The 25939-nt window shown below is 44.8% G+C and overlaps 1 protein-coding gene across 7 annotated transcripts; it reads left to right on the forward strand.

The window, feature by feature from the left end:
* On the forward strand, positions 1 to 24538 carry PRXL2A (peroxiredoxin like 2A). 7 transcript variants are annotated; one of them, XM_083740540.1, is made up of 6 exons: positions 1 to 152; positions 17614 to 17793; positions 18901 to 18992; positions 20201 to 20341; positions 23248 to 23412; positions 24129 to 24538. In XM_083740540.1, exons 2-6 carry the CDS (start codon positions 17616 to 17618, stop codon positions 24234 to 24236), a joined length of 684 nt encoding a protein of 227 aa, XP_083596666.1. In that variant the 5' UTR covers positions 1 to 152; positions 17614 to 17615; the 3' UTR covers positions 24237 to 24538. The 7 variants fall into 7 exon arrangements, with proteins under 7 accessions (XP_083596666.1, XP_083596664.1, XP_083596663.1 ...); XM_083740538.1 differs by having other exon boundaries at positions 2 to 152; positions 18898 to 18992; XM_083740537.1 differs by lacking the exon at positions 1 to 152 and adding an exon at positions 12583 to 12746 and having other exon boundaries at positions 18898 to 18992.
* The last annotated feature ends 1401 nt before the right edge of the window (positions 24539 to 25939 follow it).

Raw genomic sequence — 25939 nt, forward strand, 5'->3', positions numbered from 1 at the left:
CGCCCGCTCGCTCCCAGGCTCGAAGGTTGCAACAAAGCAAAGACCTTGGCGTCTTTTGCAGGTAGCGGGGGAGGCGCCTGATCAGCGGCAGCAGTTGCAGCAGGGGAGGCGCCGAGCCCGCAGGAGCATCTCTCTGCAGGAGCTGCTGTGGTGTGAGTATCCCTCGGTCCCTGCACTAGCCCGGCCGTGGGAGGGAATAAAACAGCAATATTCCCTGCTGCAGATCAAGGGAAATCCACGCTCGGTTGTCCCTTGAAAAAAAAACAACGCAGGCAGGCAGGGAATAATAACAATATTCCCAGCTGCCAAAAAAATAAAAAGAGGGAAATCCACTCTTGGTTGACCCTTGGGAAAAACGCAGGCAGGGCGGGAATAAGAACAATATTCCCTGCAGCCAAAAGAAGGGGGGAAATCTACGCTTGGTTGTCGCTAGAAAAAGCGCAGCCAGAGAAGAAATAATATTCCATGTCGGGGGGCGGGATCCACTCTGCGGTGTCCCTTGGAAAAGCCTAGCCAGCGCTGCCTGGAAGCCGAGTGGCTTGTAGGTGGAGGGTTTTCTCCCATCTGGCTGAATGAAGCCGCTGGGAGTGCTCCAGAGTAGGGGAGAGGATGCAGGAAAATTACCAAGAAAGCATCGCTTCTTTTAAAGGCACAACTTTTTCTTTTCTTTTTAAAAAGCATTTATAATTGCCTCCGCCCCCATCTCGTTGCAGTGTAATTATATGTTAATCTAGTTAGATATAATCTTGTTGCCCCCTCCCCAAGTTAAGTGCCCCAATTTGAAAGTTCTGCTGAAATTATTATTGAATGATTGATGAATCTTCATCCTTAACCCAAGGTGGGTTACAGCAGTACAGCATTATATTAAAAGCAACTTACAACCATAAAAATAAAAAGGCAGGGTCCTAAAAAATGACACTTTGCTTATGGTGCAGCAGTAAAGCTGCTAGAATATTTGCAAAGCTAAGCAGGGTCCAGTATGGTTTTAAATTGGATGGGGGACTGCATGTTGAAATTCCTGCATTGCAGGGGGTTGGACTAGATGACCATTGGGTGCCTTCCAACTTTGTGATTCTATATTTCTAACTGCAAAGTAAGAGGAGCAGTATTTACCATATTGGCTCTAGGAAGTTTTGCTAGAATCAACAGACTTTATAGAGCTGGAAGGGGGCAGATATAACCTCTGATCCTTGCCAGTCTGGGAATCTTGCAACTAAAAGCTTCCCCTAAAACATGACCATCCAGCCATCACTTAAAGATCTTCAGCAAAGCACCCTGATGAACTCTGTTCCACTTCTGAACCTAAAGAAGCTTCTCCAAATGTTTAGGTGAAATCTTGCTTTATTGCAGTGGTATTGACTCTTGAGAAAATGAAGGTCATGGCTTTCAGATTTTTTTTTTAAAAAAACATATTCTGAAAGATTATTACTGTCTGTAAAGTCTGAGGAGACTTTATATAGGTAATTTCTGCACTGGATAGCCTAGAATGTATAAATAGTTTAGGGTTTGTTTGTTTGTTTTGCAGTTTTATTTGTCGTTTGAATATTCCTCAATGAATGTAAATAAATATGTTCCTTATGAGGAGATAAGTACTGTACAGTTTATCCAAATATTCCATTTTATCGGAGTTGTGGCTTGGATTTCAGGCACCATTTCAACCTTTGATTTGTGAGGTTCAACAAAGAAGCAGCCTATTTTAAGAAGGTTGCCAGCTGACCAGAAAATAGCTAGCCTGGCTTACCCTCCTGTCTTTCAAAGCAGTTTGATGTGCATAAATTGTCAGGTGTCTTCCCCCCACTTCAAAGATAAACATTAGCACACTGATGCCTTCACATTAAGGCAGTATTAAAACTGTTACAGTGGTGGATCAAAAGGTTGGCAGCCCTATTTAAAAGCCAGATATTGCAGCTGAAATGATTAGATAGCTGTGTTGATTTACTCTTGTCTCCCTAGTTTTAAACACACATTCGCTTGAGTTGGTATGCTTTGAACGTAAGGAGAACAGAGCTGGGAATCGAGTAAATCTTTTGTGACCTGAATCCTGTGGGGAGGCCGTGCAAACCCATTGCGTAACAGATGGCGTATTTAGAAATAACCCTTTACATTAATCAAACACTTGTGCTTTGTTTTGAAATAATCCTCACTTTTAAGTGAGAATTAACTTCGTATCTTGTACATCGAGAACAGCATCTTTGGGCTCCATCCATTTACCTAAGATTAAGACCTGCCGGCATAGCTTAAAGCTTCTGAAAACTGGTTTGCTATTTGTGTAATATTTTTCCTCAGAACCAAATCCACAGGATTGGGGGCATATATATATGTTTTTAATGTGTGACATTTTAATGTATTTTTAATCTTTGTTGGAAGCCGCCCAGAGTGGCTGGGGAAACCCAGCCAGATGGGCGGGGTACAAATAATAAATTATTATATTATTCTTATTCTATATGCCAGCAGTTGGCATTGCTCAGGAAGTCAAATGAGTGGGGGGAACACCGCACAAGTGCAGTTTTGAAAGTTTCGGTCTGCCATCTTGATTTAACATGGGAAATTTTCAAAAGCAGGGGGTCCATGGCTTGCCTTTTGAAAAATGAGGTCCACAGTACTTCACTAGTGAGGTTTGTGGGAGGGGGTTATTGGTTTTTTGTTTTTGTCCTTATTATGATAGGTATTTTGTGCTTTCATTTGGTAGCGTTATGCTGTAAACCGCCCTGTGATCTTTGGATGAAGGATGGTATATTATTATTATTATTATTATTATTATTATTATTATTATTAAGCACTGGAGGTCTCTCCCATGGTCCTGCCCACCTGTTAAACATGGCCCATGGTTTGTGAGGCAGAGGAGATGAGCATCCAGGCCACAGGCCAGATCAAATATCGCCCCCCCCACCTTATACTGAGTCACATTACAGATTCATATACAGCCATACCTCGGGTTACAGACACAGTTCAGGTTGTGCGTTTTCGGGTTGCGCACCGCACCGAACCTGGAAGTACCAGAACAGGTTACTTCCGGGTTTCGGTGCATGCACAGAAGTGCTAAATCGCGCTTTGCGCATGCGCAGAAGTGCCGAATCACGACCTGTGCATGCGCAGACTGCCTCCCACACGGATCACATTCACAACCCGAGCGTCCACTGTATTCAGTGATGCTGCCTGGCACCTGCTCTTCATGACCCCAAGTAAAAGTCTTTTTTTTTTTTTAATAATATTTATTGAACATTTTCAAATATAACAGAAAAAAGGAAAGAAATAAAACATCCATTTTATAACCTTATTTTCATTAGCATCTTTCCAGGACTTCCCCACCCCACCCCCTCTTGTATTCCAATTCCTTCAAATAGATTCAGCAAGTTCTTACCCCAAATTTTAAACTTATTATAATTAACCCAATGTTAAAAATGTTTTTCCATCCCCTAAAATCGACCCCGCTCCCTTCCACGAGTTCCCCTCTTTAATATGCAGAACAGATTAAAATAAAAGAAAATAGAAAAATGAATAAAGTATAATTTAACACCCTTTGGATTCCAAATTTCCCTCCCCCCTTTCCCGGTTGCATTCCCCAATGTCCATCAATGCCTGTTGTCATCCTGGAGATCCCACATCTAGGCCGAAATCCTTCACAAGTCCACTTTGCCGTCTTTTTAATAGTCTTTGCCGTAAAAGTCTTTTCCCAGTCCAGCTGCCTTGGTTCCTCTAATTAGAGACCTGAGGCCTTCTGTATGCTCTGCCCCTCCTTGTAGCTCCAGGTTGATTTGCAAACCAGGCAGGGCTTCACTTTATAAGCTATAAATATAACATTTAAATGCCAATGCATTGGTGGGGCTCCCGAAGTGGATTGTTTTGCTGCCAAATGGTGAGTGTGCACAAAAGTGCCTTTGGATTTGCCCTTTGATCGTCAGGGGTTTGCCAGATCTGCTCCTGGCTTCGCAGTTCATAGATGTTGCTGCGGGGAGTGGGGGGGCAACAGACTCTAGGCTGAATGGAGTGGCCTTTGAATGTATAGCGATTGGGACTGACTCATCCAAGAGAAATGAGATATTAATCATTAAAAGAGCTGCTTAATTGTTCTGGGCAAGGCTGATCAAAGGCAAAAGGAGTGAAAGAGCTTACATCTGCATTCTCTCTTATTGAGTAATCCCCATCTGTTGGGTGCAGTGAATGGTCTGGGAACACCCACCCCTCTACCCTTGTTGGCATCTGTCTTGTCTGAAGAGTCAAAAGAGTGCGCCTCCGGGAATGAAGTCAAACCGCTGCACTAGGAACATGGAACCGACCTCCCTGGGCGCAAGCCTAGGCAGCGTGTATGGAGTTCCTAGGCTGCCCAGATGACAAGACGCCCCTTTTGGCCTCACTGATGTGGTCCAAAGGAAAGCAGAGCAATACGTTTGACCCCAGCTTGGCTGCAGGAGTTGCCAGAAGGATGCGTACAAAGCGCTATCCAACTGTCTTAGGGACTCCACTCCAGATTTACAGTGGTACCTTGGGTTAAGAACTTAATTCGTTCCGGAGGTCCGTTCTTAACCTGAAACTGTTCTTAACCTGAGGTACAACTTTAGCTAATGGGGCCTCCCGCTGCCGCTGCGCCGCCGCCACACGTTTTCTGTTCTCATCCTGAAGCAAAGTTCTTAACCCGAGGTACTTTTTCTGGGTTAGTGGAGTCTGTAACCTGAAGCGTCTATAACCTGAGGTACCACTGTATGTAGGGCAGTGGTGTACAAACTTTTTTCAAAGAGGGCCAGATTTGATGAAGTGAAGGGCCGTGGGGGCCAACCAAAGGGCCGGCCAAAGTTGTTGACCTTTTTTTTTGGATTGAAGTTGTTGAGGGGTTTTTTAAAAAGGATTTTATCCCAGGAAATAAACTGCCACAGGGGCCAGATTAAACTGACCAGCGGGCCAAATTAGGCCCCTGAAATTGACTTTGGACATGCCTGATGTAGGGTTTACTCCTTAGCCTTTTCTTCTCCCAAAGATGTCCCGCAAGGCAGTGGAGGTTTAGGTTCAGAATTTTCCTTCTCCTAGATAGGCTACCTTCCAAGGTGGATGAGTCCCATCTGCCCCTCACTTCCCTAAATGGTCTCATCCATTCAATCCGCCAGAGCCTGTCTCTGCATGCAGAGAAAGTCCCTAACTCCCTGAGGGTTTGGGACCCACCGACCACCCTCCCCTCATTTTGCCAGCCAGTCAAAGCCATTCCCAGGGTGCGGCCACTGTTACATGCAGACAACTTCTAGGGGCCACTGGTGAGAATTGGATGTAGGATGTGGACCAAGGTAGACAAACTACTGCAGAAGGAGTGTGACGTGTCCCTCACCAGAGGTAATACCCCCTTCTCTAACATCCCATACACCCCACCACTGTACCACTGTGGAAGCAAAAGAGGTGCAGGTCTGGTTAGTGACTGGTTGGGGCCACCATAAGCTCCAAGAGAGCAATCTGTGAAAGTGGTTTGTCTCCCAAGGAGTTCAGAGATTATCACATCACACTCTTCCAGCAACCTTGGGGAGTGGTTTAGCAAAAGAGTGTGGGTGATACTGAGGGGCCCTTGGTGATTTTCCCCCTGCCTTGATGTGCATCGCTTTACACTTGTTTACATTGAATTCCATCTGCCATTTTTACTGCCCACTCGCCCAGATTGGACAGAACGTTTTGGAGCTCTTGGAAACCCTTATTGCTTTAACAATTGTTATGTACTGAGTTGAATAGGATCCAAAATGCAGCAGTCCCATTGGTCCTAGAACAATAGGCTTCAGAATGCAGCAGTCTGATTGGTCCTAGAACAATGCAGCAGTATGACTGGTCTGCAGGAGCCACCCAATCCAGCTCCAGATGGAAGTGAATCCACAACCTGATTGGCCTACAGGAGAATTCCGGAATTAGCCAATCACTTGCAGCCCATTGTGTAAATAATGTATATAAAGCAGATACTTTGGGGAAACATTCATTCCTCCTCACCACTATGAGCTGAATAAAGAGCATGAAATCCACTCTCGACTCCAAGTATATTTCAACAATATAACATCCTCAGCAAACTTGGATACCCCACTGTTCATCCCTAAAACTAAGTAACTCATACACAAGTTAAAAAGTCCAAATACTGATCCTCAAAGGACTCCACTTTCTGCACACCTCTAATGGGAGAATGAGGCATTAATTCCTAGTCTCCCTTTCCTGTTTCTTAACCATTTCCTGATCCACAAGACTACTACTCTTATCCTATGGCTATTGAATACCTTTGTCAAAAGGTTTTGGCCTCTTCTGACATCATCTTGCTGACTTGTGCCTGGTGGTGCCTTCTTCCATCCCATGTTTCGTTTGGAAACTTTGGGGGAAACGGGAGAAGGGGGATCGCCTATGAAATACTTGCTTTGTTAGAATGAGTTAAATGCTTTTTAGTACAGGGTTTTACACACCCAAATTGTGTAGCATGCAGATTGTCTTTCATATAAAACTCTATAGGACTTATGCCTGTGAATAGTGTGGACACCCAAATGCAAGATGCCTTTCTGCATCTGGGGTTCTACCATTGTCGTGAGAGAAGCATGCTTGTGAATTGCTGCTTCTGCCTTCCTCTGGTTGTTGGTGCTTTCCTTTTCAACTCTTACATTTTGCCATCTGAGAAACAGGAAGAAACAAGATAGCATGCCCTTTGGTAGCATGGAGTGCAGCAGTTTGAGGATCTTTCTCTAGCATTGGGTATATTCACAATTTTGCTTGAACAGAACTAAGGCATGAATACATTTGAAACTGCATGCATTTATCTGGGAGCAAAATCCACTAAACCAAGTACGTCTTGCTTCTGAGTAAACATGCATGGAATTGCTCTGTCAAATTTCATAAAAATGCAACATAGTGCCATTCTGTGTATTAATAATAATGCCTTATATGTTGTAAAAACAGTGAAATAAGTTTAGGTTTGATAAGAAAGTATTGCATATATTTTTATTTTCCTCTCCTGGAAACCCTGAGGGAGGGGAAGTCACCCCACTCCGCCCCCAGCTTCCAAATTTATGGACATTTTACATCTCTAGCCATGTAAAGGTAAAGGACCCCTGACCGTTAAGTCCAGTCATGAACGACTCGGGGGTTGCTGCGCTCATCTCACTTTACTGGCCGAGGGAGCCAACGTTTCTCCTCAGACAGTTTTTCCGGGTCATGTGGCCAGCATGACTAAGCCGTTTCTGGCGAAACCAGAGCAGCGCACGGAAACACCATTTACCTTCCCGCCGGAGTGATGCCTATTTATCTACTTGCACTTTGACATGCTTTTGAACTGCTAGGTTGGCAAGAGCTGGGACTGAGCAACTGACCCCGTTGCGGGGATTCGAACCGTTGACCTTCCGATCAGCAAGCCCTTAGACCACAGCACCACCCGCATCCGATAGGGCTTTTAAGATAGGCTCTCCTCACTTGTGATGGCAGTCCAAACATCCCTAAAACTGGGACACAGTTGTTTTTATTAAGCAAACAGATGCTATCTGAGTTGAGTACAGAAACAGAAACCTAGGTATTTAATGCATGCAAATGAGTGGTGACCACATTGTCATGCACTATAAAGGGATTGCATAATTACTGCAATATTCCTGGCTTTCAGCTCAGTTGAAACTACCGTTAATCAACTCTAGATCAGCATTGCACACCTAGAAAATGTGGGCATTGGAAGTTCCCACAGGTATCTGGTTGGCTACTGCAAGAACAGGATACTGGACTAAGATGGGCCATTGGCCGTTTCCTGAATTCCTTCACCATGTGACCACCGTACAGATTTCAGAATTGTGGGGCGGGTTTGCCTATATTCTTCTGTGCCTGTGCCCATGCACATATCCCCCCCCCCCCCGCCCCTCTCGTGCTGACATAAACACTGCCAGAGGCAACAGGGTTCTGGTAATTGTTTAGAACGGAGAACTTCAGCAGGAAAATTTGTGTTGTGCGACAGTGTTAAAAAGATGTTCCCGATAAAATTCCCGCCCCTATGCCACAGCTAAAGCAGTTGCTTTAAATGCTGTGTTCATCCTTGAAATTTAAGGACCTTGCTTAGACAGGTTAAACCTGCTACGGTTTCTTTTTGCCGGATCACATTTTCTGGAGACACAGACCCTGCAGGAACTTCGAGTGAGGAAAGCAAGTTGCAGCTGAGGTGAGAGCGTTCTATTTTTGCCTCTGTTCTTTATCTCAGCAAAACCTGTCACGATCACTTGCCACATCCCACAGTGGAGAGCTGCACTACATATTCAGTTACACATTCAGTTGTGTGGGGCAGCATTTGCTGGATCTGAGCATTTCATGGGGAAATAGCTTAAGGAGAAGGTTAGTTTTTCCCAGCTGGGAGTGATGACAGGGAGGGGCTACTTAACATCCGTCCCCCGCTATACTTTCTCTCTTTTTTTTTTCTTAAAGGAAAGGGTTGTTGCTCAGTGGTAGAATATCTGCTTTGAGTGTAAAAGGTCCCAGGTTAGATTTCTGCCTGAAATCCTAGAGAACTACTGCTGGTCAACATAGTAGGTAATTCTATGCCCCCCAATCTCCACCAGGTCGTGCGCTAGACTCATGCACTCAACCAGGGTCTGTGTTTCCTTTCGGGAATGGGACACAGTGGAGACCGGGGCATCTTTGTGATATATTGTGTGTGTGTGTTTGTGTAGCTTAGGTTGTGTTTGTGTAGCTCAAGTTGTGTGTTTTATATATATATATTTTTATAAACTTGGGAAGTGATGCTTATATGTGTGTGTGTGTATATATGTGTATGCATACACACACAGAGAGAGAGGGAGGAATCTTGGTTCTCAAATGCTTTGGTACTTGAACATTTCAGCTCCCAAACACCAAAAATCAGGAAGTAAGTGTTCCGGTTTTCGAACGTTTGTTGGAAGCCGTGCATCTGATGCGGCTGTCGGCTATTGTTTCTGGGGCGGCAGCACCAATTGGAAAGCCGTGCCTTGGGTTTTGACCGTTTCGGAAGTCGAACGGACTTCTGGAACGGACTACGTTCGAGAACCAAGGTACCACTGTGTGTGTGTATGTGTGTGTCTAGATGGGGAAGGGTATAAATACTATTGTTGTTGTTGGTAGTACTAGTAGTAGTAGTAGCAGCAGCAGCAGCGGCACCAGGTTCTTCCAAAGGTAGCATCATCCTTGTTTTGCAGCTTGCCTTTCCCCAGAAATGGTAAAACCCCTCTTTTTCTACCCATGCTAATCTAAGTCGTGGTCTTTTGTAACACAGAAAGAGGAGCCCCACTCATCTGCATTTTTACACATTGTTCTTTGATGCTCCGGATCCACACCCAGGTTATTATTACCTCTGAGGAAATAGCTTTTACAGCTGCCTGCCTAGGATTAAAGGGAGTGTCTGAGATACAATTTAGGATACCTAGGTTCATTAACACCTCACACATGCCGATTGCAGAGGATTAACATTCTTTAATACACATGGGATCTTTCATCCCAACCTTAGTTACCATAAATTCTAACACTACTTGAGCCCAGGGTGTCTTGCACTTGCAGATTCATAACAATACTTAATAAGATAGGTCAGCGGTCTGGCACTATAAGGTAGGCAGCTTCCTGCTACAAATCACTCCCCATAGCTGTTTCCCTTTCCCTTGAAGGAAAAGATTTGGGAATCCTGCATTTCCCTACACAGGGAGAAACGCAGCTTATGAAAGTTGGGAGGGAAGGGTAAGCAGCCCACCTCTGCTCTTCTGATTAATCTTCCAAGACTGCGTTGTTTTTGTTTTTTTAAATGGGCGCCAGGGTAGGAGGGGAGAGACTCTCCCATCGAGTGTGGCTCTTAAGAGGGCTATCTCACAATATATTTCAGAACTCTCAGCTCACAGGAGAGAAGGTAGAAGAAAGTGTGCTCAGTAAGCAAGCCGATTTGAGATAGTGATTGATCAGATATGGACAAAATGCTTTTGTCAGCCAGCGTAAACATTTCCAAGGTGGCAATACTGACCTGGTATCTCTTCAGTGGGTGTCGTTGCACAAGGTTGATCTCAGTATTTCAGAAATACTGTTTTGGCAGAATACCCGATGAGCAGGCAGGGACGGGAAAAGTATGGACTGTACTGTTGCTCCTATCAGGTCCAGCTGTACGGCCAGTGGGTCCGTGATGGTGGGAGTTGTGTGAAGTATTTGAAAACAGAGGGAAGCAAGTAGCTTCATGAGGCTTTATAGTCCTCTTCGGATACGCGCTGAGTGCTATGGCATAGATCTTTAACCCCCACCACACTTGTGTCAGGGACTGACAGGTCTCTGATGTGTGTGCACCGAGGGGAAAGGTTGGCTGGAGTCTGACTCGGGAGAGGGGGCAGTGGTGGGGACCTCCATCAGCCAAGAGGCAAAAATCAGAAGCAGGGGAAGATCCGCCTCTCGTCAACACGCAGCCAGGAGAGTGTGCCCCGCAACAGCAGAGCTCCCTGGAATTGAGCCCTGCTTATTACCAGCAAGCTGCTTTTTGTGGAACTGGGCTTTATGAGACTTCCCAGGCGAGCAACTGCTCAGTTCCATATTACGGTGCTGAGATGGTGAGGCAGCCTCCACCACCATCTGATAACTTCTTCATGGCATCAAGCACTTATACTCCCTGGTCTGCAACGGGGAATTATTCAGCTACAAATCCTGTACAAATGCAGAACGTTGATGGAAGTGCTTCGGACTCTCAGTTTTTCTCTTTAAGTCAGGTTTTGGAACAAAACAGCCAGACTGCCAAGGAGAATTGGTTTCAGGGCAAAGATTTAGGATGAGAACCTGTAGCATTAAAGCAACAAAACAAGCTGCTCCGGAGTCTTACTCCATCCTATGGTGTAAGATGTTTGCAAATGCTGCTTGAAAAATACCAAAAAGAGACATCAAAGAAATCCGTTTCCAGATTAGCATCCCAACTCCTTCCTTGCTATCCTGTACATATTTTACAAGCTCCCTCTTTTAATGCATTTTAATGTATGACTTCGATGTTTTGAATAAAGTTTGTTTTTTTAAAAGAAGAAGCAGAAGAAGAAGCAGCAGGGGAAGATTCAGAGCTGGAGGGTGGGTTGGAAGAAGGGGACTAAGAGGCAGGTCAGGCAAGTGAAGGGTCAGGTGTTTACCAAACCTCTCCTGTAAAACTGTCTCCAGAACCAAGAAGGGAATGAAAAGAGAGGGGCAGAGGCAGTTTCCACACATAGGCATAGTCTCTGGCTACCGGGGGAAGGTGCATCAACTGGTGGAGGGGGAGTGGTCGCTTGTTGCTGCAACTGCTCCATAAAGCACAGAGCTGGGAATAGCTGCCTAGCTGCTAGATTGCTGCGCATAGCTACCCAGAGCTGTAGAAGCAAACTGTGAGTGTTATTTTTTTGACAATAAATACGTAACTATCTGCTGTATGCATTCCTTCGGCTGGGAAGCACCTTGACAGATGGGCATTACGATGAGCAAAATAAGAAGCACCTGGCTGAAATACAGCAATAAGAGTTGCCAACGTCTGACAGCATTTCCTGCAACAGGCACAAGTTCTTTTATGACGTATCTGTGAACTGTTTGTACAATACACTGGTAACTGGTGTGGGAGAGGAGAAAAGGGACTTTTTGGCACCGGCTGTAATGACTGAGGTACCTTTCCGAGGGAAGTTCACCTCTTCCCTCTCACAGTGTTCATATACTAATTTTTAGGTAATTCAACTGACATTTAAGGATCTGTTGGCTGACTGGTTCCTGGGAGTTGTCTCAGTTGGTAGAGCATGAGATTCTCAATCTCAGTTTCATGGGTTCGAGACCCATGTTGGGTAAAAGATCCCTGCATTACAGGGGGTTGGACTAGATGATCCTTGTGGTCCCTTCCAACTCTACAATTCTATGATCTCAATACTCGGGGCTCATCTACACTTCTGCTTGTCCTGGGCCTTGAAAGCTGAGTCGTTTTCCGCATGTCCCATGCTTTCTAAGCATGAGTTCAAGCAGTTTTGCCCCACCGCTTCCCTCTGAAAAATCCAATTGCCATTTGTTACAATTCAGAGCTAAAGATTGGGTTTTCTTGGGGGGGAAAGTGGTGGGCCAAACAGAGGCATGGATAAGCCCTCTCTTGGATCCGTTTCATTGCTTTTATTAATATGACTGTTAGATTTTGTACTTACATTTTTCACAAGGCTTGGGGTGACCCTGCACCTTTAGCCGGCTTGAGCTCACTTGCCCCAAATTGCCGAACAAAACCTACAAATCAGTAAATAGGGTTTGTTCTTAGGTTGCCTAAGAATCAGTTCTGGGCAATGAGGCAGAGAAGCTCTGCAAAAGCGCCTTCTTAATTCTCCTTTGCTTTTAGACATTTGTGGCTTGAAAGCACTGGACGCGGTCAGGCCAGGCTAGTAGTGGTTTCCACTGCCAAGTAATTTCTGTGGGCTTATTGTAATTTGTGTGGCATTTTTCTTTGCCACACCAGGATCACATGATTGGGACCACTTCTTCCAAACAACTTGCAAGGAATCGTATCCCTGGCACAATACTTTGTCATGAGCCAGCCCTAGATTTCGACATGATCTGTCTTGTGTAATGGCCTCTGGAGTGATGTGCTCAGGCTGACGCCAAGCTTTCTCATGCTGGCAGTGCGCCTGGTCCTGCCCACACTAACTGAGGAGGGTGAGTCAAAAGCATCTTGCCCGTAGGAGCCTTTTCACATCGTATCTGCCCTTCTGCCAGCCTAGATGGCTCTTGGCTTCCTTTCGCCCGGGTGTCAAGTCTGTGCGTACCTGCCGGCTTACTAACTGTTGCGGGCACTGGTAAGTGCGTTCATTTCTTAACCCTTGCACATTTTCAGAGTCCAAACAGATATAATATCTGCATTCAGATCTGCATTGCTTCGTGCTTTGTGCATTCTCTGCAAGGAGGAGCAGATGGTTCTGTTGTGTTTCAAACCTCTCACATCCACCCGTTGTGTGTGTGTGTGTGTGTGTGTTTTGTTCCAGGCTTAGTAGGGCATTGGTTTCAGTCACACTGTAATGAACGTGGTGGCCAGGCAGTATGAAAAATTGTGTATCTGTGGTATGAAGAGTCCAAATGGCACCAACATGATAAAAAACACAATATGATTGTATATATTGCAGGGGCCAGCGGTGCTGGGAGTTGTAGTTCAGCAGCGTCCTGAGGGCACTTGGATTATAGGTTTATGGTTGTGTGGTATTTGTGTGGTTGTTCGAGCTGCTCGTGCCCTTTTGTTTACTTCGCTCATGCCTTATTCATGAGAAGTTTTTACAAAGAAACAAACTCAGTTGGGAGAGTATGAGACTTTTAACCTCAGGGTTGTGGGTTTGTGCCCTACAATCACTACATTGCAGGGGGGTTAGAGTAGATGAGCCTTCCAAATCTACAATTCTGTGATTTCTTACCCGTCTTTCACCCTGAGGTGGGTTACATGGTGGCTTTATGTTGATGTAGCAATTCAGATAGGAAGTTCCCTAACCCTATATTCATGTTTGAAGTTCTGTGACTACCTGCATGCTATGCCCCACAAGCTTGAGGGGCGGGGGTTGGATAAGAGAAATGGCACTGGAGGTGGGAAGGCTTAATCCGCATACCCCAAGGCAACATCTTCAAGCGGACTCTGAATCAGGGCATTTCCATGGTTGCATTTACTTTTTAAAAGTTTTAAATTGGGAGATGCAATTACAGGACTTCTGCCATCTTGTCTAGTTTGGCCCTTAAAAGTGGGAGAGGTTTAAAAGTAGACTCCAGTTGAAGCAAATGTGAATGCAATTGCACTAAAATTGGGAACATGATATGAAAGACAGATTTTTAAATAATAATAATGCTATCTTATTTACAGTGTGTGCCACCCAATCACAGATTTACTGTGCGGCTGGCATATTATACAGGGTCAGATGGTTTATTCAGCTGACTGCTCTGACTAAACTCTGCATCAGCTGACATAGTTGTTGTTGGACTACAACTCCCATCATCCCTAACCAGTGTTAGAAACTGAGATAGGAAAGCTAGGAACTAAATGGCAACTTAAACCTAGGTTATGAGCACAACAACAGAATGTCTAGGCCTTTTTATAAGAAGGATACAAAGCTGAAAATGAATGAACCGCAGCTAAAATATTATGTTCATTTTTCACATGGTCTGGTCCTTTCCCTGCCCGCCCCCCCTAATATTCTTAACAGGGTCTCTTCTCCAGTCTTCAGAGAGCAGCTAGAAGTGGGCAGGCAGAAAAAGACCCTCCTTTCCTTCCACTCTGCAGTTTCAATCTGAAATCTTAGGCGCAACACTGTGCCCTGAGCTCAGAAACTGCTCGTGCTAATGAAATTCCCTGCTGCAAAATGCGCCCAGAACAGTGGGAGTTTCGAACACTGTCCCTAACCATTGGTCATGCTGGTTGGGATTTGCAGGAGTTGTACTCCACAACAGCAGGAGGACACGGCCATCTACTCCTTGGCTAGGGGTTTTTCTTCATAGCCACCTGGCTGAGGTCTGTCTCAGCTCTGATTCTCAACATCCTTTTAACAGGTTTCCAGGAACTGGCTCCAGGCACAAGCTCTTAAACCCTACATTGCAAAATGTTTTCAAAGCGCCAATCCGAGCTACAGATTTACAGCGGTTAAGCCACTTAAATCCTCCTCCTTTGTCCACAGCATTGGCTGGTGGTGTTTAATAATAGCCGTTAAGTTAGAATCAATGCTACTGTCAGAACAGTAGTAAATACGCAGGTATATGACATCTGGGTATTGGTCTCCTACCCATTGCCACCGCTGATACTCACTGATGTGGGATGAATAGATTGCTATGATTGATTTATTTTTTTTAGGGAAGAAAACAAAAACAACCGGTTAACTTGAAATGCTGTTGGGAATATCTGTTCTGGTTGCTAGTATTAAAGTCTTCAGAGAAAACTCTGGGATTGAATAGTGATTTGTATAATCCAAGACAATGCTCTTTAAATATGTTGAATCCCACAGAAACCCCATTACCTGCTCTCCGGTGTTTTTTTGTTTTGTTTCTACCATCCTGGTGGGGCAGAGGTGCAGGTACAGAGGGAAATGGTGGGTCGTGGGACAAACCTCTTCTCTACCACCATCATCCCACCCACAGGTGTCTTGCCAGCAAAGTACCACTTTTTCTTCTATCTCCATCTCTGGTTCGGTTAGTAAGGGGCCAACTGGAAGGTCTTAAATGGCCTGTTTTGATTCAGAGGTTGTCAATTGCTGACCCATGTTTCATGTCTTGACCTGCCTTGATGTCCACCAATGTCCCAATCATTGTGTTATTGTATGAGTTTTAATTTGCTTTAGTCTATTCCATTGCGGTTCTAACCTTCTGAATGTTTTAAATAATAGTGATAAATTTTTTAGTGATAATTTTATTGTTTTATCTTCTTTCTAAACCTAAACTGCTTCGAGGCCCCCCCCCCCCCCCCCCCGCTTTACAATCAAGTGGTGTGTACATTTTATGAAATAAAATAAATATTGTTTGATTGCACTGGGAACCAATGTGGTCAACTTGGTATTTATTTTTTTTATTTTTTGCTTTCCTTACAGTTCTTTCCTTGGGGGACTTCAGGCAGTGGCGTAGCATGGGGGGGTGCAGGGGGGGCCGGCCGCACCAGGCGCAACATTTGGGGGTTAGGGTTAGGGGGCGCAAATCCACGGGTTAGGGGGCGCAAATTACTTGCCTTGCCCCGGGTGCTGGCAACCCACGCTACGCCACTGACTTCAGGTCCATGCCACACAAATTAAAACACTAGAATTGGCACATCCCATCGCTCTTGTTCTGTTCCAGAGTGCTGCAGTCCTATATGATGGGAATGGATTTGCTTATATTGTGTATCAAATGTCCCCTTAAAAAATATGGCAGTCTTCTCTCCTTTCCATCTGCCATTCCAACTTATGAGTGAGCTCTACTGCCTTGTCCCTTTTCATTTTTTAACCAAAATCGTAGCATCTCCAGCTGTATGCCGGCAGAGCTAACAGATTCGGAGTTCACAGTGGCTAAGTCCAAGTAGAATCCCTGCTTCAAAACATGCCTTTTGCCATATGCTGTGATGGCTTGTTTGGAATATTGTACAAATAAGATCTCGGCAGCCTCCAAGGTTGGATGTGGGGGAGATTCTGACTCAGTTCTGTCTCTTTGAAACTGTGTTCTGGGTTAGAGGGAACGTAGATTGGCACGTTCCTGGTTGTATGCAATGTGTGAGCAATGAATCAGTATTTATTGCACAAATGTTTTCCCAACATGGCACTAATGATATCACTGTGACTGAGGAAAGATCAGTGTGCAGCTAGCCACTTTATTATGCACATGGTTCGCCCTTCCATGATGCAATGCGCTTGTGTGAACTAAGCAAATAAAACATTTTTGTTTAGGCAAGCCTATCCCAGATATATAGATGTTGACATCTTTTAATCTCTTTTTAGATTACCTCTGGTTTTACTTGTTTTTGAAATGTTTCCACTACATTATTTGCTTTTTAAAACTGTTTTGATTGATAATTTTTAAAAAAGTCTTGTAAACTGCTTTAGAGGTTTTGTTACAATCAAGTGGTATATAATTTTTTGTAAAACAAAGAAAAAGCTTGTAGATCCTGTGCGGGCTGTTTTTTTTTTTAATGTGCCTTTGATTGTGCCATGAACAAAGTGACCCAGAAATATTTTAAATAAGAAAATAAAATGTTGCCAGGGAAATAGATAGCTCAGTTGGTTAGAGAGTGGTGCTTATAATGCCAGGGTTGCAGGTTCGATTCCCATATGGGACAGCTGCATGTTGGACTAGATGATCCTCAGGGTCTCTTCCAATTCTGTGATTCTATAACTGAGAATCTTCCATTTTCTCCAGCTGCTCCCTCTGAGCCCCTTGAGAATCCCTCTTCTTGGAGAAACCCTGCTAAAACCCTGGAAAAGGGAATGTATTTATCTGCTCCCTTTTAGAGCACATCCCTCACAAGGAGTTATATAGCTAAAGAAGATCCACTTAAATGGTATGGAATGTAAAAATTCAGAATGCAGGGGTGAATGTATGCCCTTATATTTGGTTTTTTTTAAAAGGGGGGGCACTTAAGTTGGTGTCCAGGCAGTCCAAATTAAGTGCCAACAGCATGACAGGTTGCAAAAGCTAGCTTATCACAGACAGTGGTGAACATGAGCTAAGGCACGCCGTCAGTTAGTGGATATCTTCTTCTGCCTCCCGAGATTCCAGCGGACATTGCCCACACCCTTTGAAGTATCCTTGGAGCAAGTAAAGATTAGAATTTTACTCTTTGAAAATGGCAACCACTGCCTACTGAAAGGCAAAATTCCTTGCTGACTCGCATGTTTCAGTAGAAAAAGCATTCTGCAGTTTACACTTGGGGGTTCTTGGCTAATCGATGGACAAACCAGACCGCCCCCCGCAACCTTCTCCTACTGACGTGCCGTTCAATTCTGGTTCTCTCAGTGTCTCTCAACTCTGTATCTCTCAGTGATGGTTTCATGGAGAATTCATAATGGTCCAAGTTGGGAACTCTTTGAACATCAAGCCAGTACCTTGTAAACAAAAGAATCCCATTGGGTCTCTAGGTGAAATTGGTTCTGTAGGATTGTTTTGTCTTGGAACCTTGTCAGCTAGTGGAGTAATGGATACCATTTTTCTTTGTTTTTTTTGTTTTTTGTTTTTCAGACATGTGTTCGGAGCTTGACCTGGGCTATTTCTCCATGGCAATGTGGACCATTGGCCTCGGAGCCATTGGGGCTGCTGTGACAGGGATAATCCTTGCCAATACAGATTTGTTTCTGACTAAAGCGGAAAAGGCTTCCTTGGATTTTCTCGGGTCGGCAGATCTGAAGACTCTGGGAGGAGGTAAGGCTTATGATGTGTGGTCGGGTCCTCTATGTGCTGAGAACCCAGTGTTCTGAAAAAGCAGTCGGTTATACTTTGGAAAGCCTGTTGCAGGAAAGAACCTTGATTTCCAGTCACGGGAAAAAGACCCATGAGCGGCATTTCTGCCTTTGTGGATTCGGATCTGCAGCCTTCTAATATGTGGCATAGAGTTTACCACAATTCCCTTTGTTTCCAGCAGGCACTGAGGCTCCCTTAACCAACTACATTCTTTTTGTGACACCTCTGTAAGGCTGAGGAGCCCAGTTGTTGGCAGCCTCTCGCCCATTTTCGAACACCCTCCCTTGTGGAGTGTTCCCTCAGCCCCCTCTCCTCTCCCCTCTCCTTGGGAATCCTCTGGGCAGCAGCTGCTGCTGTCCCTGGACAACATTTCCCTACGGAGCTTATAGCCAGGGCTGCTGCAATAAATAGCTGTGCTAGCCTTTGGGAGGCAGACCCGAGAGGGCATCAGAGGAGGGAGGGAAGGAAGGAGGGACAGAGGCCAGTGTTGCCTGCAGCACCCCTGACCATCATTCAAGGCACCCCAGGGTGCCACGGCACACTGGTTCGAAACCACTGGCTTATATGGTTAAAATGGCACCACATGTTCACAAATGAGACATAACCAATGGGCTTGTTTGCAGAAGTACAAAAAATATTTTTTTTGAGGGGGGGAGCCCTCTGGGAACTGCAGAAACAATCCAGGGAGGGCCGAATACGATTAGTGCTCACAGAATGCTGACTGTCTTGCGGAAATGAGTGGGGGGGGGGAATGAATATTTGGAATCCTAAACAGAAGCGCCTCACTCTGCAACACTTGGTTACAGATCCCACTTGCTCCCCTGTTTCTGAAAGAAAATGTGTTCACAACTCAATGAGGCTGTGCTTGCCACGCACAGTTTGTGAGCCTGTGGCATGGTGGCTTCGATTATATCATTCAGCGTAACACTTGAAATTCAAGTGGTCTCCAAAAGCCCCATAAATAATATCAGAAAAAGCTGAGAAGATAGTCCATCTCACACGGCTGCTGAAGTGAACAAGAGGCAACAAGGACCATAATGACATACGCTATTGTTTGTCCCTCAGCAGAGCCAAGAGCATTCAAAGCAGAGGAACTGTGGAGAAAGCATGGCGCTGTCATCATGGCAGTGCGGCGGCCTGGATGATTTTTGTGCAGAGAGGTAGTGTGGTTTCTTTCTAAAGAGCAAATGATGGGGTTTAACCTTGCTATTTCAAGATGCTTGTGGGCTGCATGGATACAGAGATGAGGGTCTAGTATGTTTTCCATGTTGCCAATTTTTTGGTACTATGTTAAAGAGTTTCACAGAATCATGGAGCTGGAAGGGACCACAAGGGACATCTAGTCCAACCCCCTGCAGTGCAGGAATCTTGTGCCCAAGTGGGGCTTGAACTCACAACACGGAGATTAAGAGTCTCATGCTATACCAACTGAGTTATCATATTTGCTTCTTGATATATTTTTTTGGTCCATCTCCTTTTCCAAATCTTCCATTCAGATGAGCTGCGGTAGGAATATTACAGGTCCACCCCTGCTTGCGTTTTCTCTTTCATACACAAGTCCTCTTCCTATGTCTACCTTCCTCCTATTGTTCTGTGTTGGACGCCTGGCAGTGTGGAGATGTGGTGGAGAGATCCTTCAGCGGCTAAACTTACCATTAATTTTGAGCTTAGGTTTCCTTAGGTTACAACATGTGTTTTGACCTTTGCGTTTTGCTTGGCTTTAGATTTACACAAGGAAAGCCTGATTTTCCTCCCAGTTATGTTAATTAGATTATTACAATTATAAGATGATTACAATAATAAAGCATACACACACACAGAGAGAGAGACAACAATTTAAAACAAGGTATTAATTAAAATGAATTAAAATTAATTAAAATCAATTAAAAGAAGCCCCATTGAATTCACCAATACACGGTTAGGATTGCACTGTAACTTATTTTAAATATTTTTAGGTTGCATACCCGGACTGTGTCCAGCCAACTAAATCTCAAAACCACAAGAAATTGAAAGAAGGCGACAGTCCTAAAATCTGCAACAAATGATGGAATTAAATGTGAAAAGCGGTCGCAGAACACAGTTAAAAGTGTTCTAGCTGTCTAAAGATGGAAAGGAAAGAATCCAGTGGCGTTCCGCTAGGAAGTCCACAGTTGCAATGCCACCATGCAGCAGGTTCTGCCTATTCCTTAGATAGGCCACAGAGCATTAGCACTTCTAAAATCCCCTGCCAATGTGATGCCACCCTAACATACATTCCCACAGGCTTCATTTCAGGGCATGTTTGATAAGAGCAGTGCGAGGGTTGTCCCTACATAGGGATGGCTTGTAGGCTGCAGCCACATAACTTATCTCTTCTCTCATTCATAAGGAAGCTGCTCAGCTGTCCTCTCTGAAGCCCCAGCTTGACCAGCTGGGCATACCTCTGTATGCTGTTGTGAAGGAGAACATTGGGACCGAGGTGGAGCAATTTCAGCCGTATTTCAAGGGGGAGATATTTCTGGATGCAAAGGTAGATGCAATCGGTGACTTGTGCTTGGGTTGTTCATCTGTCTCATAGATTATGTTAGAAGTTTTGAGCCACTCTGTCTGAATGTGTTTCCAGGTGCGCGGGGTTTAAGGCTATTCTTGCTTAAACTGGTTTGTGAAGCAGGCGTTAGGTTTGCACTGGCCAAAAAGCTTATACGGTCCTTTATTGGCAAAAGGTTCACAGGTGGCTCAAAGATATGTGTGGGGAAACTCCACAATTCACCATTGAGCCCCTCCTGTGCTGCTTGGCTGAAGGTTTGATCATTTGCAAACGTGAAACAAGAGTTTTTGTAATGCAAATTTGCATTCAGAATGCCATTTGCATTGCATAGTGATTTGGGCTTTTTAAAAAAATGCCCATAGCTTGGGTGTTGGCTCCCCACCCCCTATAAAGGCATGCCTCTCTTGCTATCTTCTTTGCAGGGGCACACAGTGGAATACATTCCCACATAGGTTTTTGACCACCTTCAGAAATGAAAGCTGCTCATGTTGGTCTATGATCCCACACACATTTCAGAGCACACAGATCCCTCCAGCAGAGCCACTGTGATAAGAGATGTGGCTATGCCTCTTCTCTTGCAACTAGGGGGTCTGGAGGGAAGTCGGTGGCATGAAGATTATCTTAGCAAAAGCTGCTACTTAAGAGGCTAATTGGCTTTTGGTTTTCTATTTATATATCATAAATAGACATAGGCAGAAAACAGGTTAGCTCTGAAGCACTGGCCTGTCTTTGCATGATTTCCCCATTAGCAGGCATAGATAAATGGAAAAATTAGTACATCTATTTATTCCCCACATAATTGGGCTGTGTGTCTTATTAGGCACCCCATCTTTTAGCAGGTGCCAAAAATAAAAAAGAAAGAAACTGGTAACAAATCAGTTGTGTGTGGTTCACCAGTAAGAACAGATACTGTGATGACATTTCACTTATGTTTACTAATGGTAAACCAAGGGGGGAGTAAGCTGTTTTGAAAATGTTCAGGCCAGAATAAAAGTAGATCCTTTTTTTAATGGTGAGGCTGCGCTGCAAACAGTATATGGATCGGGATGCAGATGAGAGGGGAAGGGGGGAGGCAGGCGAGAAAGTAATGAATGAAAAGGTAGAGAGGGGGAGCAACTCTTTACTTAGGGGGTGCTAAAAACATTACAATTCCACAGCTAGGAAACCCAAATTCTACTCAACCAAGAGAACCTGGTTTCAGCAACTTCTCTAAATCATTCAAAGCCTTCGCCCCAGGGCTGGCCCACCCATGAGACAAGGTGAGATGATTGCCTCAGGCAGCAGGATCCACAGAGGGAGCTGATCCTGCCTCCAAGGAATGCATTGCCTGCTGCTTTTGCAGTGGATTTGCCACTTCCTCGGCAGCCTCACCCCAATGCTGCCTCTACAATGGCCTCTTGGCCAGTAGGAGGCGCTGCTGGTCTCCTCTCACCCTTGTCCCTGATGTACAGCTTTATTCCCATCTTGTTCCTGATGTAGATCTCCGCTCACCCATTCTCCCATGGTGGTGGGAAGGCGCCATTTTGTGGCTTGCCTCAGGTGCCAAAATGTCTTGGGCCAGCCCTGCTCCCCACAGCCATTAGAGACCTTACACAATGACTCTTCCAGCTCCTGAAATTGCAGCAGCCATCACCTAAGTACTTTCAAAGAATCATAGAGTTGGAAGGGGCCCAAGAGCCATCTAGTCCAACCCTCTGCAATGCAGGAATCTCAGCTAAAGCAGTTCAAGCATATATTTGTAGCTATAAGGGCTAGAAGCTTATTTTGGCGTGAAAGCCAAGATTCTGATGAAGCTTTGTTTTTCCGCCCAGTACCACGCTCTGTAGGGACGCGGGTGGTGCTGTGGTGTAAACCACTGAGCCTTGGGCTTGCCGGTCGGAAGGTTGGCAGTTCGAATCCCCGCGACAGCGTGAGCTCCCGTTGCTCGGTCCCAGCTCCTGCCTATCTAGCAGTTTGAAAGCACGTCAAAGTGCAAGTAGATAAATAAGTACCGCTCCGGCGGGAAGGTAAATAGCGTTTCCGTGCCCTGCTCTGGTTTCGCCAGAAGTGGCTTAGTCATGCTGGCCACATGACCTGGAAAAACTGTATGCAGACAAAAGTCGGCTCCCTTTGCCAGTAAAGTGAGATGAGCGCCGTAACCCCAGTTGTTCACGACTGGACTTAACTGTCAGGGGTCCTTTACCTTTTTACCACACTCTGTGGCTATGCACACACCATGCATATAAAGTACAGTGGTGCCTCGCAAGACGAAATTAATCCGTTCCGTGAGGCTCTTCGTATAGCGGTTTTTTCGTCTTGCGAAGCAAGCCCATTGACAGCTTAGCAGATTAGCGCTACAGCTGTCAAGCGGCTTCCAGCCATCAGCTGTTAAGCGGCTTATCAGCAGAACAGCTGATAAGCGGCTTAGCGGCTTAAGAAAAGGGCGAAAAAAGCGAAAAAAACCCGCGGGGGGATGCAAGATTTTTTTCGTCTTGCGAAGCAACCCCATAGGGGAATTCGTTTTGCGAAGCGCCTCCAAAACGGAAAACCCTTTCGTCTAGCGGGTTTTTCGTCTTGCGAGGCGTTCGTCTTGCGGGGCACCACTGTACCTTGCCCCCAAAGAATGCTGGGAACTGTAGTTTACCCCTCAGAGGTACAATCCCCAGCACCCTTAAACTACAGCTCTCAGGATTCTTTGTAGGGAGCGATGTGCTTTAAATGTATATGGCATGCAAGCAGCCTACTGTCCCTGCACTCCTGCATAATGAGAATGTACACAAAGTCCTAACGGTGGTAGTCTGAACCTTGTTTACCTTTTGTTTTGCTCCAGATCAGGAAGCTTTGTGTTTCTCTAGGAAGAACACACACTCTCTCTGTTTTGACTCAGTGTTTCTAATCCCTTTCTACAGAAACGTTTCTATGGGCCTAAGAAAAGAAAGATGACCTTTTTGGGCATGTTTCGCTGCAGCGTCTGGAGGCATTTCTTCAACGCTTGGAAGCATGGCTATACTGGGAACTTGGAAGGAGAAGGCTTTGTCCTGGGAGGAGTTTTCGTTATTGGTCCTGGGGTGCAGGTACGTGTGTATCTGTGTGTGTGTGTGTGTGTGTGTGTGTGTGTGTAAATGAGCAGGTGCAAAGCTGTTTCCATGCATCCTGTAGTTCCATGTTCTGCAGTTTTCAGCCTCTAGAAGGGTCTTGGAGACCACTGCTCTCTCTTGTCTGGTCTCCTGCATTGAGGCAGAACCAAGACTCCATTGAACATTCAGCATCCTTCACAGAGGGCGGCCCCACTTTTTTGGTTTCCTGATCTGGGAAAGATGCAAAGAGGTATTCATCTTGCTGAAAGCCCAGGCCTTGATTCTTGCTGTTGACTCCATTACCAAAAGGCCAGGGAGCAAAATAGTTAGTCTTACAAAGGTAACAAAATGCAGAATACTGAAATCCTAACCGGGGGGAATCAGGTGTGGTATTGCATTTCTTATTTTTTGAGGACATGGCAGGATTAAGTAAGGGATGTGGTAAATGAGGCATGGGCGTCACCAGGATTTATTGGGGAAGGGGGGCAGGACAACCCACCACCCTGGTCCTGTTCCAGAAATGGATCTTCTCAATTAGGGATTTTCTCAATTTTGCACCTGTGGGGGGGAAGCGCTTACGCTGCCCAAATCCAGTGCTACTTCACGTGCACAGAAATAGGGAGCTTAGAGGAGTTGCAGAAGTTTAAGAGCCTCAAACATAGTTTTGTACAAAGGAAGTGCGCACCTGATCCACATTTTCCCTTTTATTTTAGGGCATTCTCCTGGAGCATCGTGAGAAGGAATTTGGAGACAAAGTGAGCCTTGATGCTGTCATTGAAGCTGTTGAGAAGATCCAACCACAACCTTCAGAGCATAACTAGAGATATAGATGGCCCTTTCTTACTTACAAAAAAGCTACAAAGTCTGGGTGCAAACTCTTAACTATATCTCTAACTTGTTCCTAGAGAGCAAACACAATGTTCCATTATAGCGGCTGTTTAGTACTACTGTTGGCTCCAGATATTCCTTCTGTGTTTCTCTTACTGGATTAATGACGGGCTTGGTCTGAAATCCAAAGATCTAGCCAAGACAGTTTCCAGTTGGAACAAAACTGCTAGGTGTATCTGGATATCTGAATGCAGGAATGATGACGGAAAGCTAATAAAATCTACATTTGAAACAATTACGGGAGTCCCAATTGGTTTTTGTTTTGTAGCTTTTTAAAGTCACCTTGCTAACCAGCCCTTATTTCATCATAGCTCCCAGTCCTGTAGAACTTTACCCTCGCTGGGCCAAGTGTCATACTACCTGTGGTCTTTGAGATCTGTCATCAGGCTTTCTCGAATGTTTCTTTTTTTGAAAAAATGATTTTAATTAAAGATTTCATTGGAGGGTTTAAAAATAATTAATTTCAACCTTGTGGGAGGGAATTGTGTTGGGATAGCAGAGCTGGGAAGGAGGCGTTAAAATTCCTAATGTGCTGTTTTTTATTAGTTTTTCTGTGTTACAAAACAAAGATAGAGGGAAAGGTACACCTAGTATTTTTCACAGTTCATTTACATTTAGTGAGAGACACTTTGGTCATATAATAAAACAGTCAGTATCCCTGGCTGCTACTACAGCTTTGGAAAAAAAACATTTAAAAAAACATGCAAAACCCTAGCACCTTCCGAAAATGGATCTCCTGACTCACATCTCGATTAGCCCTCTGGGCAAAGGGCGTTTTCCACAAGAGTAACTTATTTTTAGTTTTCATTATAATAAAACATAGAAGGGTGAAGCATTTGCAATGCCCAAATGAGCATTCTGGCAAAGGCAGGCTTTGTAGTTGCATATCTCTTTGCAAACCTGCTTGAAGCAAGAACTGCTTTTGAAGTCTCGGGGCTCTTCTAGAGAAGTGTCTTCTTGCAGCGTTGTTCTTAAACATGTCACTGGTGCAATAATATCACGATAGAGGTAGATTTACACCACCGTCCACATATAATTCTGCTTCATTGTTCTGTGATGCTTCCCCCGTTTTGCTGCTTTTATTGCCCTCAGGAGGGCAACTCTTGCAACAAAACCAGGATGCCAACCACACAATCCCCAAATGTTATTTGTGGCATGAACAGTTACTGGATTTCAGCAGGAAGCTAAAAGATATGCACCAATTGGGAACGAAGCAGTACGCCCGTTCTTGGGCACAAACAGCATAGAAACGGGTTGTATAACTGCGATGATTGCACCATAAATAGATAATAAAAAGAACATGCCTTGTTTCTTCGCTCCTCATGACCCCAGCTGGTTGCCCCAATTTCCTGTGCAATTCCTTTGGGGCAAAAAGGACTCGTGTGGATTTGGCACATGAGGGCAAGTGTATAAAATTGTGCTGAAATTCTATTTATTTTTTACTCTCCACACACAAAACGAGTGTCATCCCTCCCCCATGTCGGTCCTCATTTGTGTTTACTCTGCCACAGCGCATAGGTCATTTTCCCCATTGTTATTTTGCAGCGGTCTCAATAACCAGTTGGGAAGTGCATCTTATCCCAAAGATAATTAAATACACTGCCTTCTAACCACAACAAATACAGATTCCAGGCGG

Source organism: Podarcis gaigeae (assembly GCF_964106915.1).
Source record: "Podarcis gaigeae genome assembly, chromosome: 5".
Classification (NCBI taxonomy): Eukaryota; Metazoa; Chordata; class Lepidosauria; order Squamata; family Lacertidae; genus Podarcis; species Podarcis gaigeae.